The 20,352-nt window shown below is 36.4% G+C and overlaps 1 protein-coding gene across 5 annotated transcripts in view; it reads right to left on the bottom strand.

Annotated features, from left to right (window-relative positions):
* Positions 1-20,352, bottom strand: part of EXOC6B (exocyst complex component 6B) — a 721,824-nt gene that overhangs the window by 271,726 nt on the left and 429,746 nt on the right. For 4 of the 5 annotated variants that reach the window (XM_005212511.5, XM_024999183.2, XM_059891507.1 and 1 more), the window contains exon 17: positions 1,952-2,086. In XM_005212511.5, the coding sequence (XP_005212568.1) occupies positions 1,952-2,086 (135 nt within the window). Of the gene's footprint in view, positions 1-1,626; positions 2,087-20,352 lie in introns of those variants that run through there. The other variant, NM_001076416.1, reaches the window with a different exon arrangement.

Here is a 20,352-nt window from a genome sequence, read left to right as displayed (position 1 = left end):
ATGTATAATGAATTCTATTGTAAGTAATTTTATAGATAATTTGAAATAACCCAAGGTCACATCATAAATGTGTAATTCATCTAGCAGTCAATGTAATGATAAACATAGAGAAAGAATACACCAGTTGTTACACATCCCATTTTTTCCTTTTTTTCAGCTTCACTGAAAACAAAATCATAAGATATTTAAAACCATACATTGTGGTGATCTAACACGCATATATATTGTGAGAGTATTTCTTTTCCATCATCTAGTTATTTAACATACTCATCACCTCATATTACTTTTTATTCTATAAGAACATTTAAGTTCTATTTTCTTAGCAACAATACAGTACTATCAACTATGGGAATCATGCTTTACATTAGATCCTTAACTCTTTTTCCTCTTAAAGCTGAAAGTCTGTTCCTCCTTACCAACTTCTCTCTATTGCCTAACCCACTCTTCTAGTACCTAGCAACCACTTTTCTACTAATTTTTTAAAAATATTCTTCATATAAAGGCAGTAATTGTCCTTCTTGGTGTGGCTTATTTTCCTTAGCATAATGCCCTCTAGGTCCATCTACATTATCACAAATGGTAGGATGTTCTTATTTTTCATAACTGAATAATATTCATATATATACACATATCAATATCAATACATATATGGAGAATATATGTTTGTGTGTGTATATATATATATATATATATATAAAACATTTCTTTATCCACTTATCTGAAGACTGTTTCCATGTCATAGCTATTGTGATTATTCCTGCGATGAACATGGAACTATATATAACTCTGAAATACAATTTTCCAATTTCTTTGAATACACACCCAGAAGCAGAATTGCCAGATCATATGATTCTTCAAGAAATTACAAGCTCTATTTGTAATTTTTTGAGGAACCTCCATACTGTTTTCCATAATGGCTATACCAATTTACATTCCTACCAACAGTGTACAAGTGTTCCCTTTAGTCCATATCCTCACCAGTATTTATCATCTCTTGTATTTTTACTGATAGCTATTCTAACATGTGTGATGCATTATCACATTGTGGTTTTGATTTACTTTTTTGAAAAGGCCATCCTTTCCTCATTATACATTCTTGGCCATTTTGTCATAAATTAATTAACCATATATGCATGTTTATTTCTGGGCTCTGCAATCTGTTCCATTGATCTGTATCTCTGTTTTTATGTCAATACTATACCGTTCTGATTACTATAGCTTTATAATACATTTTGAAATCAGATCGTGTAATGCTTCTAGCTTTGTTCTTCTCTCTCAAGACTGCTTTGGGCAGGTTCTTTCACATCTTTTTTCTTAGAACAGAAAAAAGTAGATCATACCAACAATTTTTATATCTCATAAAATATAATAAGCAACATGAATCAAATTTGATTTGTACTCTTAAATCTATTCTCAAGGGAAGGTACCAATAAAGAGAAATAGAGAAAAAAAATTTCAATTCTATAATTTTATATCTAATTCATATCAACTTCTGGATTTCAAAACATATATTTGCTCGAAAACTGAAATCATCAAATAATAACAACAGAATCCTAAAACATACATGTTCTAGTAAGGTAAAAAAAAAAAAAAAAAGACTAGAAATAGGACACAGAGAAGAGAAGGTGGCTAAATTTAAATTTTAATTGCTGTTGATTTCAGCTATAACCACCATTTTCTAGACCAAACTTAAGACTTCTTGAATGCCAGGCAGTCAATAGAGGAAAACAGTCATTTTTACATATGAAATATAAGGAAGATTCAGTGAATACAACCATAGACCCTTTTTAGTTTAAACACCCCAAAACAGGCATGGGTATTTGTTTTCCTAAGGAAATAATAAGGACTTATTCTCAAGACCATGTATGACTTATGAGAGAAACAAAGCAAGGTTAGGTATAAAGCCCCAGCACACCAGAAGCACTTCTATAGTACTGCAGGACTTTCTCACCTTAAAAGTCGTGGTGCCATACAGCTTGGTAGTGTGGACTGTCTCTGGAAGGACATTAGTGATATTGGTGATAAATTCTTCCAAGTACTTACAGGATTTCTCCAAGTGTGTTGTATTGATAATAATCTGGACAAGCTAGAAAATAACAAGAACATGTAAGGGTCATTTGACTATTTAACCTTGGATGCATGGCTCATTATGAATCTACTGGTATAAGAAAAATAAAAGGCATAATGGCAGAGGCCATCTGTATTCTGTAAATGTTAAAGTGAAAGCACAGGATAGGTATCACTTCCTCTATGAAGATTTCCCTGACTTCCCAAAGAATCTAGCATTTCCCCCAACTATAGGAGTAAATGTCACTATTTTAAACTCATATCTTTGGTTCAAAATAAAGACTAGGCTAAGATAAAAAACTGATAGTATTTAGCACACAACCTGGAAATAAATAATTGCCAAATGAATAAAATAAACTCCTATTAAAAGAATAAGACAGTAAAGGACAGTAAGTTTCAAAATAAGGCACAGTGAACATAGGAATTTTGGAACAGTTGCAATATATAAATAAACTACATCAGTTTCTATGAAAGAAAAAAATATGAGCACAGGAATCAGAGAAACCAGGGAGCAACTACTTACAAATTATTGATACTGACAAAGTTTCTTGACTTCTCTAAGCCTATTTATTTACCTGTAAAATATTAATAATAATTTCTAACTCACACTTATTATGAAGACTAAATATTCTTTTGTTAATACTATTTTCCTTTTCTTACAGAAGAGATCCTTAAAGAAGGCAGTACTGATGATAAAAAGCCATCTCTAAATTTCTTCGAGAGCAAGATGAGAAAGAAAACTGCTGTCTGTAGAATTAAACTTTCTAAACCACTTTACAGTTCATTTTCTTACATCACCCTCCTAGCAACCTGAAGAAGTAAGTTAAGTGGGCATACTTATTACTTCCATTCTACCATAAGAGAAACAAAAAATGAAATTAAACTGGGATTCAAATCCAAGTCATCAACCTTCAAATTATGGTCTCATCTTAATGATTTCAGCCAGTGCCTTTTAGCATAAGCTTAAGATGGCAGCCCTGGAGTACTACATTTTTATGTATACTAGGCTGAACTATCAGATTCAGGGGCTGACATCAACCATACATCTCCATTCTTTGATTCTACCTTATGTAAAAAATTAAGTTAAAATTTTTAATGACTGATACCTACTATGTACCAATACAATATTGTAAAGTAATTCACCTCCAATTAAAATAAATACATTTATATTGAAAAAAAAAACTATTTACATTCCCCAAAAAGAAATACAAAGAGAAAGTAAAAGGGAACCTTTTTTACTTTTCTTTTCTACAGCTTTAACTTTTCATTTTCACAAGAATATGTCTAGGGGTGGGGTTGTGGTAGGCAGGGGAGTTTTGGTGTTTAAGGCTATGAATGAACTTGCATCCTCTTTTAGTCTAGTGAGATAATAATCCAGAGAAGTAAGTAGATGACAGAAGGGGAAAACTGGAGTTAAAGATGAAGGGAGGTACTACACATTTTTAAATCAAATGATATTCGAAAACAATGTTTAAAAGATAGAATTGTACTTCAGTAAAAGTGACTGTATTATGCTGTGGAATATTAAATTAAATTATTAATAGGACCATAGTCAGAAATACTATACTAAAGCCTTTGATTGTATGGATCACAACAAATTGTGGAAAATTCTTAGAGAGATGTGAGTACGTCTCAGACTATCTTACCTGTCTCCTGAGAAACTTGTATGCAGGTCAAGAAGCAACAGTTAGAACCAGACACAGAACAACAGACTGGTTCAAAACTGGGAAAGGAGTACACCAAGGCTGTGTATTGTCACCTTGCTTATTTAACTTATGTGCAGAGTACATCATGAGAAATGCCAAGCTGGATGAAACACAAGCTAGAATCAAGATTGCTGAGAGAAATATCGATAACCTCAGATATGCCAATGATAACACTCTAATGGCAGAAAGTGAAGAGGAACTAAAGAGCCTCTTGATGAAGGTAAAAGAGGAGTGAAAAAGCTGGCTTAAAACTCAACATTCAAAGAACTAAGATCATAGCATCCCATCCCATCACTTCATGGCAAATAGAAGGGGAAAAAGTGGAAAGAGTGACAGATTTTATTTTCTTGGGCACCGAAATCACAGCAGACAGTGATTGCAGCCATGAAATTAAACGACACTTGTTCCTTGGAAGGAAACTGATGATAAACCTAGACAGTGTATTCAAAAGCAGAGACATCACTTTGCTGACAAAGGTCCATATAGTCAAAACTATGGTTTTTCCAGTAGTCATATATGGATGTGAAAGTTGGACCATAAAGAAGGCTGAAGAATTGATGCTTTCAAATTGTGGTGCTGGAGAGGATTCTTGAGAGTCCTTTGGACAGCAAGGAGATCAAACCAATCAGTCCTAAAGGAAATCAATGCTGAATATTCATTGGAAGGACTGATGCTGAAGATGAAGCTCCAATACTATAGCTACCTGATTGAAAAACCTTCTCATTGGAAAAGACCCTGCTGCTGGTAAAGCTTGAAGGCAAAAGAGAAGGGGGTGGCAGAGAGTGAAATGGTTAGATACTAGCATCACTGATTCAACAGACCCGAATGTGAGCAAACTCCAGGAGATAGCGAAGGACAGGAAGCCTGGTGTGTTGCAGTCCAAGCAGTCTCAAAGAGTCGGACATGACTTCACGACTGAACAACAACAACCTCCTCAAACAGCACACAGCACAGGGCCAAATACACAATTCATTCTCCAAAAATACATGTCAACTCATAATAATGCTTTAGTAATAGATTCAAGTAAGGGAAAAGGTAACTTCTACCCACTAAGGATCAGCCAAAAACAGCTACTTTTGAAATATAATGGCAAAGATAAAAGACTGAGTTCCAAGAAAGATAAGTTAGGGCAACAATGGGACTGTCTTTTACTATTTCCCAAAACTCATCAGACAAGTTCATATTAATCATTAGGCTCTTTCTGGGCTTTCCTGGTGGCTCAAATAGTAAAGAATCTGCCTGCAGTGTGGGAGACCTGGGTTCGATCCCAGGGTTGGGCTTCCCAGGTAGGGGTAGTGGTAAAGAACACAACTGCCGATGCAGGAGACATAAGAGACATGGGTTCAATCCTTGTGTCAGGAAGATACCCTGGGGTATGGAATGACAACCCACTCCAGTATTCTTGCCTGGAGAATCCCCAAGGACAGAGAAGCCTGGTGGGCTACAGTCCATGGGGTCTCAAAGAATTAGACACGAGTGAAGCAACTTAGCACATACCCAGGTCCTTTCCATTTATTCGATAGTTTGAATTTGGACACTTCGAATTTTGGAAAAAAAATTCTGTCACCTATAAAATTACCCAAAATATCAGCTTTTTAACTTGAGAGTGCTTTAGGGAAAAACACCCACAAAAATAAGTGATTTCTTACCCTCTTCCTTTCAATGTGTTTCTTCTTCAGAGAAGGACTAAAATCACTATAAAAATTTAAATTTTATACATTAAATCATTCTTCTTCATGAGTGGGAATGTGGCTACTGGAAAGGTTGTCTTGATGTGGAAGCTAGAAAAGTAAGAGAGTTAATTTGGGGAACCAAAAATTTTCTATTTTAAAATGAGCATTACCAATAGGGAACACATTCTATCTATCAAAAGAAATCCTAATAATAAGGAGGAATCGTGTCATGTTATAGAAATAAAAAACAGTGGCAGTCAAAGAGAAAATTGTCATGTTTTGCAGGATATTGGCAGTTTTTAAAAAAAGGAGGCGGCTTCACTGGGTACAGTAGTAATTTCCCATGATTTTTTAAAGATCTGTCAACACAAAAGATCACCATGAATTACATCAATTGGCTGTCAGTCACTTTTGAAATGTTTCATTGCTGAGCACAGAAGAGACTATTAAAACACTCTAGGATTACAGTAGATATCATGTCATTTTCAAAGGGAATATTTGTCTGTTAATGAGGTCTAAGTGATCTCTACTCCTGAATGACAGCTAACCAAAATCCTTAAAAGGGCATTTACAAATGTGAAGCCAGATGCTTTGGGAGTTATTTTGAACTTAAGGGTGAAATGAAGCAATTTCTTATATCAACTTCCATCAGAGTTTGAGCTCCTTTGATATTTTTAACCCATACTACCCACTCTCTTTTAAAAATATATCACTGCAGCAGTCTAAACTGTCCTATTGTTTCAAGAACATGGAACTAACAATGTATTAAGATACTGGTTATATCTCACATAAAGTGGATTTCCATGAAAACTGTACACACACACACAAAAAAACACCAAAAAGCAAATAAACACTTCCACAACCAAATGACAGAAGTTACTTAGACGAAAAACCATTAAGAAACAGGAATTTTTTTTTTTTTTGGGGGGGGGGGCTCTTTCCTTCCTAAAATTAGAGAGAATCTAATAAAGAAGGCACAGAGTAGATTGTAGGCATCACTTCTTCAACTTTGCTCCAAACACCACAGCAGAAGCTGAACTATGATCACAGATAGGTGTTCATATTCCTGACAAACTCCAGGAAAGAAAACGTCTTCATAATCGTTAACAGTTCAAAACTAAGCCTTAAATTCCAAGGAGAGGCTTCCGTTCCTGATTATAAGTTACTTCTGATATATTACATTACCTTGTCCCCCAAAACAGATAATTTAGTATACTGAAGCTCCAAATGGACTAATCCAAGCCAAGAAAATGACTCTTTCCACCCACCAATGCCTCTCAACTCCTGATAGAAAAGATTAAAAACTAAATAACAGTCTTATTTCTCATTCACAAGTATAAGCTATCCCTAAGACCAGTCCATCATAAGGGAGATCAGTCCTGGGTGTTCATTGGAAGGACTAATGTTGAAGCTGAAACTCCAGTACTTTGGCCATCTCATGCGAAGAGTTAACTCATTGGAAAAGACCCTGATGCTGGGAGGGATTGGGGGCAGGAGGAGAAGGGGACGACAGAGGATAAGATGGTTGGATGGCATCACCAACCCAATGGACATGGGTTTGGGTTGACTCAGGAGTTGGTGATGGACAGGGAGGCCTGTGAGCTGCAGTTCACGGGGTTGCAAAGAGTTGGACACAACCGAGTGAATGAACTGAACTGAACTGAAGACTTCAAGGAATTTTATCTCCATTTCACCGCAGCAAGAGGGTATAAAAAGCTGTGTCAGCTACCCATTTTATACCATCTCTATGGTAAATATCTAAACTATTAAAATACTTGGAATTACTGGTTTCAAATTCAAAGGACTAACACAAAGATTATATTTGAAAAACTTCTGTATACAATGTTTTAACATAATATTAGCAATATCGTTGCTGTTAACAATAGGGGATGGAGACAAATGATATGCAGGAGATAACATAGGAATGGTCATCAACCTAAACTATATTAGAAGGAAAAGGAGAATGCAAAGCATCAGTCATTTATTCAGATCCCCTGGGGCATGATTATAATCATAAAAATATGTGTTCAATATGGTATAACTACCAGCCCCTCTAAATTTCTTTAACTTTACACTGAAAACCTACCTACCTACTTTCTTTTTTTTTTTTCCCCTTCTTCTCTCTTTCATTACTTAACAATTTCTATATGCCCAGGAACTGGGATAGGGTTGTACATAATTATACACAAGACACAGTCCTTGGTTTCATGGAGATTATAGTAAACATATAAACATACAAATACATAGTATGACAGCAGGTGGTAGTAAGCACCGGGAATAGGAGAGAGAAAAAGTAGGTACAAGGGGAGGGTATTAATCTATCTGAGCTACTTGGAGATAGGGTGGTCAAGAGGCCTCTTTAAGGAAATAATATTTGAGAAGGAATTTAAGTGAAGGTATATTGCTGTCATGTGTAATAAATAAATTATTTTATGTCTAATTTATATTTTAAGCCTTTCTATAGTTACATTCTTCATAAAGAAACAGAATATCCTTTCATTCACTGTAAAACCTTCATGGATCACAGCCTTGTCATGGCAAAGAGGCTTGTATAACTCAATGAAGCTATGAGCCATGCAGTACAGGGCCACCCAGGATGGATGGGTCATAGTGAAGTTATGACAAATCATGGTCCACTGGAAGAGGAAATAGCAACCCAGTCCAGTATTCTTGCTTGGAAAACCCCATGAACAGTATGAAAAGGCAAAAATACAGGACACTGGAAGATGAGCTCTCCAAGTAGAAAAGTGTTCAGTATGCTACTGGGGAAGAGCAGAGGGCAATAACTAACAGCTCCAGAAAGAATGCAGCAGCTGGGACAAAGTGGAAACGATGAGCAATTATGGTAGTACCTGATGGTGAAAGTACATTCAGTGTTGTAAAGAACAATATTGCATAGGAACCTGTAGTGTTAAGTCCATGAATCAAGGTAAACTGGATATGGTCAAGCAGGAGATGGCAAGATAGAACATCTCAGGAATGAGTGAACTAAAATGGACATGAATGGGCAAACTTAATTCATTATATTTACTACTATCGGCAAGAATCCCTTAGAAGAAGAGTAGCCCTCACAGTCCACAAATGAGTACAAAATGCAGTACTTGGGTGGAACCTGAAAAGAAAGAATGATCTCAATTCATTCCCAAGGCAAACCATTCAACATCACAGCAAACCAAGTCTATGCCCCAACCACTGATGTCAAAGAAGCTGAAGCTGACCAGTTCTATGAGGACCTACTTTCTAGAACTAATATCAAAAATGATGTCCTTTTCATCAGGGGACTGGAATACAAAAGTAGGAAATCAAGAGATACCTGGAACCATCGGCAAGTTTGGTTTGGGATACGAGCAGGGCAAAGGCTAACAGAATTTAGACAAGAGAACACACTGGTCATAGCAAATACCCTTTCCCAACAACCCAAGAGATGACCTTACACATGGACATTATGACTGCCCTGTTGCTCAGTTGTTTCAATCATGTAAGACTCTTTGCAACCGTATGGGCTGTAGCCTGCCGGGCTCCTCTGTCCATGGAATTCTCCAGGCAAGAATACTGGACTTTGTTCCCATGCCCTCCTCCAAGGGATCTTCCCAACCCAGCGGTCAAACTTGCATCTCCTACATTCGCAGTAGGGGTTCTTTACTACTAGAGCCACCTGGGAAGCCCCATGGACATCATTAAATGGTCAATACTGAAATCAGACTGATTATGTTCTTTGAGGCCAAAGAAGGAGAAGCTCTATACAGTCAGCAAAAATAAGACCTGTAGCTGACTACTGCTAATATGATGAGCTCTTTATTGCAAAATTCAGGCTTAAATTGAACAAAGTAGGGAAATTCACCAGGACATTCAGGTACGACCTAAATCAAATTTCTTACATTATATTCAGTGGAGGTGACAAATAGATTCAAGGGATTAGATCAGGTAGACAGAGTGTGTGAAGAACAATGGATGGAGGTTTGTAACACTATACAGGGGGCAGTGACCAAAACTACCCCAAACAAAGTGGTTGTCCAAGGAGGCTTTACAAATAGCTTTGAAAGAAGAGAAGAGAAATGCAAAGGAGAAAGAAAGATACAGCCAACTGAATGCAGAGTTCCAGACAACAGCAAGCAGAGATAAGAAGACCTCCTTAAATGAACAGTGCAAAGAAACAGAGGAAAATAATAGAAGGGCAAAGACATCTCCTCAAAAACACTGAAGAGATCAAGGGACCATTTCAGGCAAGAATGAGCATGATAAAGGACAGAACTGATAAGGATGTAACAGAAGCAGAAGAGATTAAGAAGAGGTGGCAAGAAAACACAGAAGAATTTCAGATAATCATGATGGTGTGACCATTATTCAAGAGTCAGACATCCTGTAGTGTGAAGTCAAGTGGGCCTTAGGAAGCATTACTATGAGGAAGCTAGAGGTGACAGAATCACAGCTGAGCTATTTAAAAATCCTAATAGATGATGCTGTTAAAGCGCTGTACTCGATATGCCAGCAAATTTGGAAAATTCAGCAGTGGCCACAGGACTGGAAAGAGTCAAGTTTTCATTCCAATCCAAAAGAAAAGCAATGCCAAAAAATGTCCCAACTACAACTGTGCTCATCTCACATGCTAGCAAGGTTATGTTGAAAATCCTTCAAGCTAGGCTTCAGCAGTACATGAACTGAGAACTTTCAGATGTATAAGCTGGGTTTTGAAGAGGCAGAAGAAAGAGAGATCAAACTGCAACATTCATTAGATCTTGGAGAAAGCCAAGTAATTCCAGGAAAACTACTTCTGCTTCACTGACTTTGCTAAAGCCCTTGACTGTGTGGATAATAACAAATTGCTGAAAATTCTTCAAGAGACGGGAGTACTAGATCACCTTATCTGTCTCCTGAGAAACCTATATGTGAATCAAGAAGTAACAGAACCAGACATGAAACAATGGACTGGTTCAAAATTGTGAAAGGAGTACGATTAGGCTGTAAATTATCACCCTGATTATTTAACTTATATGTAGAGTACAACATGTGCAATGCTGAGCTAGATGAATCAAAAACTGGAATCAAGACTGCCAGGAGAAATATCAACAACCTCAGATATGCAGATGATACCATTTTAGTGGCAGAAAGTGAAGAAGAACTAAAGAGCCTCTTGATGAGGGTAAAAGAGGAGAGTGAAAAAGTTGGTTTGAAAATTAACATTACAAAAACTAATATCACTTTATGCCACATACAAGAAGAAAAAGTAGAAACAGTGACAGATTTTATTTTCTTGGGCTCCAAAATCCCTGCAGATGGTGACTGTAGTCATGAAATTAAGATGCCTGCTCCTTGAAAGGAAAGCTATGACAAACCTAGACAGTGTATTAAAAAGCAGAGATATTACTGCCAACAAAGGCCCATACAGTCAAAGCTATGGTCTTTTCAGCAGTCATGTATGGATGTGAGAGCAGGACTATAAAGAAGGATCAGCGCTGAAGAGATGTTTTCTAACTGTAGTGCTGGAGAGGACTCTTGAGATTCCCCTGGACTGCAAGGAGATCAAATCAGTCAATCCTAATGGAAATCAACCCTAAATATTCATTTGGAAGGACTGATGCTGAAGCTGAAGCTCCAATACTCTGACCATCTGATGTGAAGAGGTGATTCATTGGAAAAGACCCTGATGCTACAAAAGATTGAATGCAAAAGTAGAAGAGAGTGGCAAAGGATGAAATGGTTAGATAGCATCACTAATTCAATGGACTTGAATTTGAGAAAACTCTAGGAGACAGCAGAGGACCGAGAAACCAGCAAACCATGGGGTTGCAAAGAGTGGGCCATGACTTACCAACTGAATGACAACAACAACAGGTGGCAATAAGCACTGGGAATATTATTAATAGAAGGAAGGACAAGGAGGTATATGGGGATGGGAGATTTGAGCTATTCTGAGAATAGGTGGTCAAGGAAATCTCCTTAAGGAAATAATATTTGAGTAGGGACTTAACTGAAGATATATTGCTACCATATGTGATAAATAAATAATTTTAAGTCTAATTTATACCTTAAGCCTATAAGTACATTTTTAATACAGAAAGAATATCCTTTGATTCACTTTAAAACCTTCTTTCAAATTTAATTAATTCTCTGATATCCTGAAATTAACAAACTTGTGGTTTATTTCCTTTCTCTTTACAACATTGTTTTCAAATTTCTGTAGTAAAAAAGAAAAGGCTTAGAAAAAAGATAAACCTTATTTTAAAACTTACTTCAAATTTTTTTTAATTGAAATGCAGCTGATTTACAACATTGTGTTAGTTTCAAGCATACATCAAAGTGACTGTCATACACACACATATATATAATTTTATCAGATTATTTTCCCATGTAAGTTATTACACAGCATTGAGTAAAGTTCATTGGGCTATGCAGTAGATGTCTGTTGATTATATATATTACATATAGTAGTGTATGTATGTTCATTCCAACCTCCTAGTTGACACCCTCTGTTCACCATCCCCCTCAGGTACCCATAAGCTTCTAAGTCTGGAATTTGTTTCAATTTTAAAAATAAGTTCATTTGTATCACTTTTTAGATTCAATGCATAAATGATATATATATTACTCGTCTTGCTCTAACTTATTTCACTTAGTATGATAATCACTAGGTCCATCATTGTGGCTAAAAATGGTATTATTTCTTTTCTTGGCTGAGTAATATTTTGTACAATTACACCATATCTTCATTATCCATTCATCTGTTGATAGACACTTAGGTTGTTCCCATGGGCAACTGTATATAGTGCTGCTATGAACAAGGTGGGGGGGTGGTCCATGTATCTTTTCAAAGAATGATTTTCTCTGGATATAAGCCCACGAATGGGATTGCAGGATAATATGGTATCTCCACATCCAGAAAGCATCTACTTCTGCTTCATTGATTACACTAAAGACGTTGACTGTGTGGATCACAACAAACTGGAAAATTCTTCAAGAGATGGGAATACTAGACCACCTTACTTGCCTCCGGCAAAATCTGTATTCAGGTGAAGAAGCAACAGTTACAACGGGACATGAAATAATGGGCTGGTTCCAAATTGGGAACAAAGATATCAAACAAGTCAATCATAAAGGAAATCAACCCTGAAAATTCACTGGAAGAACTGTTGCTGAAACTGATGTTCCAATACACTGGCCGCCTATTGCGAAGAACCAACTCATTTTTCGAAGGCAAAAGGAGAAGAGAAAATAAATTTTAAAAATAAAAAGGAGAAGAGGGTGGCAGAGGATGACATGGTCAAAGAGTATCACTAACTCAATGGACATGAACTTGAGCAAACTCCAGGAGATAGGAGAGGACAGAGGAGCTGGGCATGCTATAGTGCATGGGGTTGCAAAGAGTCAGCTAAGACTTAGCAACTGAATAACAACAACAATATAAATAATAAAGTATCAAGTATAAAATGTACTAAATTCATGGGAACTTTATTATTGATGTGGACTTACTGCTTATTATATACAGATTCAGCTAAATATAGCTTATATGGCTGAATAAAATATATAACTAGGCTGGCTAGCCTCACTTTACTTCATATCCACTAGCCAAAGTGTACATATAATGCTATGAAATAACCACATTACTGTTCATGAAGTAATTCTCTTTTCCAGCGCCCAGAGATACCTTCTCTTCTTCAGAGATAACTTAAACCCAACATTTGTACTAGAAATCCACTTTTAGCTAAAGACACTTCTTTCAGTGGGAAAACTGAGCACTTGGAAAATTCCATCATAACATATACACAATCACCACCATCTGCATCCACAAACTGTGATTCTCATCTGTTACCAGAGGTGAACTTCATACCACTTAAAACCAATTCCTCTAATTGTGCATGGGATTCTAAAGTCTCTCACCTACTCAAGTACAGCATTCTGGAGATTTCCCCTTTTCTCATACATCATCAACTTTTTGCTTTCTATTGTATTATTCTCACCATAAATAACATGCTGTTACTTCTGCTATTACACAATTTTTTTTTAATTAACCGACTTCCACTGACAGCTATGACCTCATTTCCTTACCTACCTTTGTAACAAAATTTCCTGGAAGAGTTGTCTTATACACACTGTCTCCAATTCCTCTCTTTCCATTCTTTAAAAATATTAATATAAACAAACACTTTATGTAGAATCGTTTTATATTTACAAGACAGTTGCAAAGAGTTCCCAAATACTCCACACCCAGTTCCCCCTATTGTTTACATCTCACATTACTATGGTACATGTATGCGTGCTCAGTCGTTTGAATCGTGTTCAACTCTTTGTGACCCTACTGACTGTAGCCCACCAGGCTCCTCTGTCCGTGGGATTCCCCAGGCAAGAATACTGAAGTGTTTTCTATTTTCTGTTTTATTCTAATTTTAATTTTTTAAAACCTATTATATTTTTTCTACATTTATTGCTTCATTTGCCTTTCCTACTGTTCTTTTCTCCTTGCAGTTAATCTTTAATGTATATAAATCTTCATCTACCTCTATTTAACTTAGCATACCTATTCTTTCTTTCTTTTCTTAATTTCCTTTGCTCTCAACATGTTTGTTACTTTTGTTTTTATTCCTTTATTCCCCGCTTGGCACCTTGCTTTAGTTTTGTTTTTTAGTTTGTGCTTAAGTTAGTTTTGTTCTTAACTGGCAAATATAACTTTTGATTTCCTTTGTTCGCTGGATCAATCAATTGTACTTGATTTTTGTTGGATAGTTTTCATGTTGTTCATGGGTGTATATGTATATGTGTATATTCCATTATTTTAATTATTATTTGCCTGATTTTGTAAATGCCATTGGCCTTGGATTCATTTTTGGTTTCTCATTTTTAGATATTTGTTTTTCTCTTCCATGACAAACAACTTGTGGAATCTTTGTTCCTGACCAGATATCAAACCCTAAGCATTTGGAGTGGGAGCACTGAATCCAAGACTCTAGACAACCAGAAAATAACCCTAGGGAGTATCCAGTAGTGAGAACTCACACAAAAAAAACCACTTGAATACAAGATCCAGCATTACCCAACCACCAGTAGCACCCCATGCAGGATGCCTCATCTAAACAACAAACAAAACAAAAATACAAATCCAATCATCAGCAGACAGGAGTACCACATCACTCACCCTTGCCCATCAGAAGAAAAACAAACAAACAAACAAAAACTCAGCACAAATCTCACCCTATATGAAGCTCACACAAACCACTGGACCAAAGTTAGGAGGGCAAAAATCAAAAGGAAGAAAGAATTCAACTTTCTTCAAGTAAAGAATTCAACTTTCCTTGAGGCCTGGGAAAAGGAGACCTAAAACACAATAACTTAAAAAAAAAAAAGAAAAGGCAGAGAAATACTGAACAAATGAAGGAACAAACAAGAAACACAGAAGTCCAAATCAGTGAACAGCAACTAAGAAAATAATCTGAAAAAGAATTCAGAATAATGATAGTAAAGATGGTTAAAAAAAAAAAAAAACAAAAAAAGACAAAAACAAAACAACCTTGAAAACAAAACAGAGAAAATGCAAGAATCAGTTAACAAACACCTAGAAGAATTAAAGAATAAGCACACAGAGACAAACAACACAATTACTGAAACTAAAAATACTGTAGAAGGAATTAATAGCAGAATATCTGAAGCAAAAGAATGAATCAGTGAGCTAGCTAGAAGATAAAATGGTAGAAATAACTTCTGAAGAGCAGAATAAAGTAAAAAGAATGAAAAGAGCTGAGGACACTCTCAGAGACCTCTGGGAACATATCAAAGGTACCAATGTTTGAATTATAGGGGTCCCAGAAGAACAAGAGAAAAAGAAAGGGTACCAGAAAATTTTTGAAGAGATTATAGATGAAAATTTCCTTAACATGGAAAAGGAAAGAGCCAATCAAGTCCAAGAGGCACAAAAAGTCCCGTACAGGATAAACCCAAGGAGAAACATGCCAGGACACATACAAATCAAAGTAACAAAGACTAAACACAAAGAAAGAATATTAAAAGCAGCAAGGGAGAAGCAATAATATACAAGGGAAACCCCATACACTTAACAGCTGCTCTTTCAGCAACAACTCTGCAGGCCAGAAGAGAATGGCAGGATATATTTAAAGTACTGAAAGGGAAAAATCTACAACCAAGATCACTGTACCCAGCAAGGATCTCATTCAAAATTGATGTAGAAATAAAAAGCTTTTCAGACAAGCAAAAGTTAAGAGAATTCAGTACCACCAAACCAGCTTTATAATAAATGTTAAAAGGACTTGTATTCAGCAATATATGAACCATGAACTTCTAGATGTTCAAGCTGGTTTTAGAAAAGGCAGAGGAACCAGAGATCAAATTGCCAACTGGATCGTCAAAAAAAGCAAGAAAGTTCCAGAAAAACATCTATTTCTGCTTTATTGACTATGCCAAAGCCTTTGACTGTGTGGATCACAATAAACTGTGGAAAATTCTGAAGGAAATGGAAATACCAGACCACCTAACCTGCCTGTTGAAAAACCTGTATGCAGATCAGGAAGCAACAGTCAGAATTCGACATGGAACAACAGACTGGTTCCAAATAGGAAAAGGAGTACGTCAAGGCTGTATATTATCATCCTGCTTGTTTAACTTATATGCAGAGTACATCATGAGAAATGCTGGGCTGGAAGAAGCACAAGCTGGAATCAAGATTGCCGGGAGAAATATCAATAACCTTAGATATGCAGACGACACCACCCTTATGGCAGGAAGTGAAGAAGAACTAAAGAGCGTCTTGATGAAAGTGAAAGAGGAGAGTGAAAAAGTTGGCTTAAAACTCAACATTCAGAAAATGAAGATCATGGCATCTGGTCCCATAACTTCATGACAAATAGATGGGGAAACAATGGAAACAGTGGCTGACTTTATTTTTCTGGGCTCCAAAATCACTGTAGATGGTGACTGCAGCCATGAAATTAAAAGACGCTTACTCCTTGGAAGGAAAGTTAGGACCAAACTAGACAGCATATTAAAAAACAGAGACATTACTTTGTCCACAAAGGTCCATCTAGTCAAGGCTATGGTTTTTCCAGTAGTCATGTATGGATGTGAGAGTTGGACTATAAGGAAAGCTGAGCGCTGAAGAATTGATGCTTTTGAACTGTGGTGTTGGAGAAGACTCTTGAGAGTCCCTTGGACTGCAAGGAGATCCAACCAGTCCATTCTGAAGGACATTAGTCCTGGGTGTTAACTGGAAGGACTGATATTGAAACTGAAACTCCAATACTTTGGCTACCTGATGCAAAGAGCTGACTCATAGAGGGCAGGAGGAGAAGGGGACGACAGAGGATGAGATGGTTGGATGGCATCCCTGACTCAATGGACATGGGGTTGGGTAGACTTTGGCAGTTGGTGATATACAGGCAGGCCTGGCATGCTGCAGTTCATGGGGTCGCAAAGAGTTAGACACGACTGAGTGACTGAACTGAACTGATAGTCAAGAAATAAAACAGAAGAAAAAAGATCTATAAAATCAACCCCAAACAATTAGAAAATGGTAATAGGAACATATATATCGATAATTACTTTAAATGGAAATGGATTAAAAGCTCCAACCAAAAGACACAGACTGGCTAAATGTATATAAAAACAAGACCCACATACATGCTGTTTACAAAAAACCCACGTTAGACCTTAAGAAACATAAAGACTGAAAGTGAGAGGATGGAAAAATATATTCCACGCAAACAGGAAGCAAAAAAAAAAGCTGGAGGAGCAATCCTCATATCAGACAAAATAGACCTTAATATAAAGAAGATTACAAGAGATAAAGAAGGACAGTACATAATGATCAAGGGATCAGTCCAAGAGGAAGACATAACAATTGTAAATATCTATGCACCCAACATAGGAGCACCTCAATGCATAAGACAAACACTAACAGACATAAAACGAGAAACTGACAGTAACACAAGAATAGTAGGAGACTTTAACACCCCACTCAGACCGATGGACGGATCATGAAAACAGAAAATTAACATGGAAACACAAGTGTTAAATTATACATTAGATTAAATGGATCTGACTGATTTCTTCAGGACATTCATCCAAATGCAGAAGAATACACCTTCCAAGTGAACATGGGAAATTCTCCAGGATAGACCACATCTTGGGTCACAAATCAAACCTCAGTAAACTTAAGAAAATTGAAATCATGTCAAGCATCTCCAACCACAACACTATGAGCCTAGATATCAATTACAAGAAAAAACTTGTAAGAAACACAAACACATGGAGATTAAACAACACGTTTCTAAATAACCAACAGGTAACTGAAGAAATCAAAAGGGAAATCAAAAAATTTCTAGAAACAAATGGCAATGAAAACATGACAACTCAAAACCTAAGGGATGCAGCAAAAGCAGTTCTAAGAGGGAAGTTTATAGCAATACAATCCTATCTCAAGAAACAAGAAAAACATCGAATAGACGACCGTAACTTTACACCTAAAGCAACTGGAAAAAGAAGAAGAAGAAGAAAAAAAACAAAATTAGTAGAAGGAAAGAAATCATAAACATCCAAGCAGAAATAAATGAAAAAGAAATGAAAGAAACAATAGTAAAGATTAACAAAACTAAAAGCTGGTTCTTTGAGAAGATATAAAAAATTGACAAACCCTTGCCAGACTCATCAAGAAAAAAAGAGAGAAGAATAAAATCAACAAAATCAGAAATGAAAAAGGAGAGGTTACAACAGATATTGCAGAAATACAAAGGATCATAAGAGGCTATTATGAACAACTATATGGCAATAAAATAGATAACCTGTACAAAATGGACAGCTTCTTACAAAAGTTCAATCTTCCAAGACTGAATCAGGAAAAAATAGAAATTATGAACAAACCAATTACAAGCACTGAAATTGAAGCTGTGATCAAAAATCTCCCAAAAAGCAAAAGCCCAGGACCAGATGGCTTCACAGGAGAATTCTATCGAACATTTAGAGAAAACCTAATGCCTATCCTTCTAAAACTCTTTCCAAAAATTACAGAGGAAGGAACACTTTCAAATTCATTCTTTGAGGCCACCATCATCTTGATACCAAAACCAGACAGAGACAACACAAAAAAAGAAAACTACAGGCCAATATCACTGATGAACATAAATGCAAAAATCCCCAACAAAATTTTAGCAAACAGAATTCACCAACACATCAAAAAGCTCATACACCATGATTAATTTGGGTTTATTCCAGGGATGCAAGGATTCTTCAGTATACACAAATCAATCAATGTGATACACCATATCAACAAACTGAAAGATAAAATCCATATGATCATCTCAATAGATGCGGAAAAAGCCTTTGACAAAATTCAGCACCTATTTATGACTAAAACTCTTCAAAAAAAGGGCATAGAAGGAACTTACCTCAACAAAGTAAAGGCCATATATGATAAGACTACAGCAAACATTATTCAAAATGGTGGAAAACTGAAAACATTCCCCTTAAGATCAGGAACAAGATGAGGATGTCCACTTTTGCCACTATTATTCAACATAGTTCTGGAAGTCCTAGCTCCAGCAATCAGAGAAGTAAAAGAGATAAAAGGAATCCAGATTGGAAAAAAAAGAAGTAAAGCTCTCACTGTTTGCAGATGACATGACACTGTACATAGAAAACCCTAAAGATAGTATCAGAAAATTACTAGAACTAATCAGTGAATTTAGCAAAGTTGCAAGATACAAAATCAATACACACAAATCACTTGCATTATATACTGAAATGAAAAATCAGAAAGAGCAACTAAGGAATCAATCCCATTCACCATTACAACAAAAAGAACTAAATATCCAGGAATAAACTTCCCTAAGGAGACTAAAGAACTGTACACAAACTTGCCTGGAAAATCCCAAGGACGGAGGAGCCTGGTAGGCTGCAGTCCATGGGGTCGCTAAAGAGTCAGACACAACTGAGCTACTTCACTTTCCCTTTTCACTTTCATGCATTGTAGAAGGAAATGGCAACCCACTGCAGTGTTCTTGCCTGGAGAATCCCAGGGATGGCAGAGCCTGGTGGGCTGCTGTCCATGGGGTCACATAGAGTCAGACACGACTGAAGTGACTTAGCAGCAGCAGCAATGAAAGAAATCAAAGAAGACATAAACAGATGGAGTACATTCCAATGTACTGGGTTGGAAGAAACAATATTGTGAAAATGACTATACTACCAAAGGCAATCTGGAGATTAAATGTGATCCCTATCAAATTACCAATGGCATTTTTCACAAAACTAGAACAAAAAATTTCACAATTCATATGGAAACACAAAAGACCTCAAATACCCAAGGCAGTCTTGAGAAAGAAGAATGGGGCCGGAGGAATCAAGCTTCCTGATTTCAGATTATACCACAAAACTACAGTCATCAAGACAGTATGGTACTGGCACAAAAACAGAAATACAGACCAATGCAACAAGATAGAAAGCCCAGAAATAACCCAGGTACCTATGGGTACCTTATTTTTGACAATGGAGGCAAGAATATACAATGGGGCAAAGACAGCCTCTTCAATAAATGGTGCTGGAAAAACTGGACAGCTGCATGTAAAAGAATGAAATTAGAATATTTCCTAACACCATACACAAAGATAAACTCAAAATGGATTGAAGACCTAAATGTAAGACCAGAAACTATAAAACTCTTGGAGGAAAACATAGGCAGAACACTCAATGATATAAATCAAAGCAAGATCCTTTATAAACCACCTCCTACAGTAACGGAAATTAAAACAAAGTAAACAAGTGGGACCTGATTAAACGTAAAAGCTTTTGCACAGCAAAGGAAACTATGAGCAAGGCGAAAAGAAAACTCTCAGAATGGGAGAAAATAATAGCAAATGAAACAACTGACACAAGATTAATTTGCAAAATATACAAGCAGTTCATACAACTCA

Source organism: Bos taurus, chromosome 11 (genome assembly GCF_002263795.3).
Source record: "Bos taurus isolate L1 Dominette 01449 registration number 42190680 breed Hereford chromosome 11, ARS-UCD2.0, whole genome shotgun sequence".
NCBI lineage: Eukaryota > Metazoa > Chordata > Mammalia > Artiodactyla > Bovidae > Bos > Bos taurus.
The sequence above is the reverse complement of the archived record's forward strand: the minus strand, read 5'-3'. Positions and strand labels throughout refer to the sequence as shown.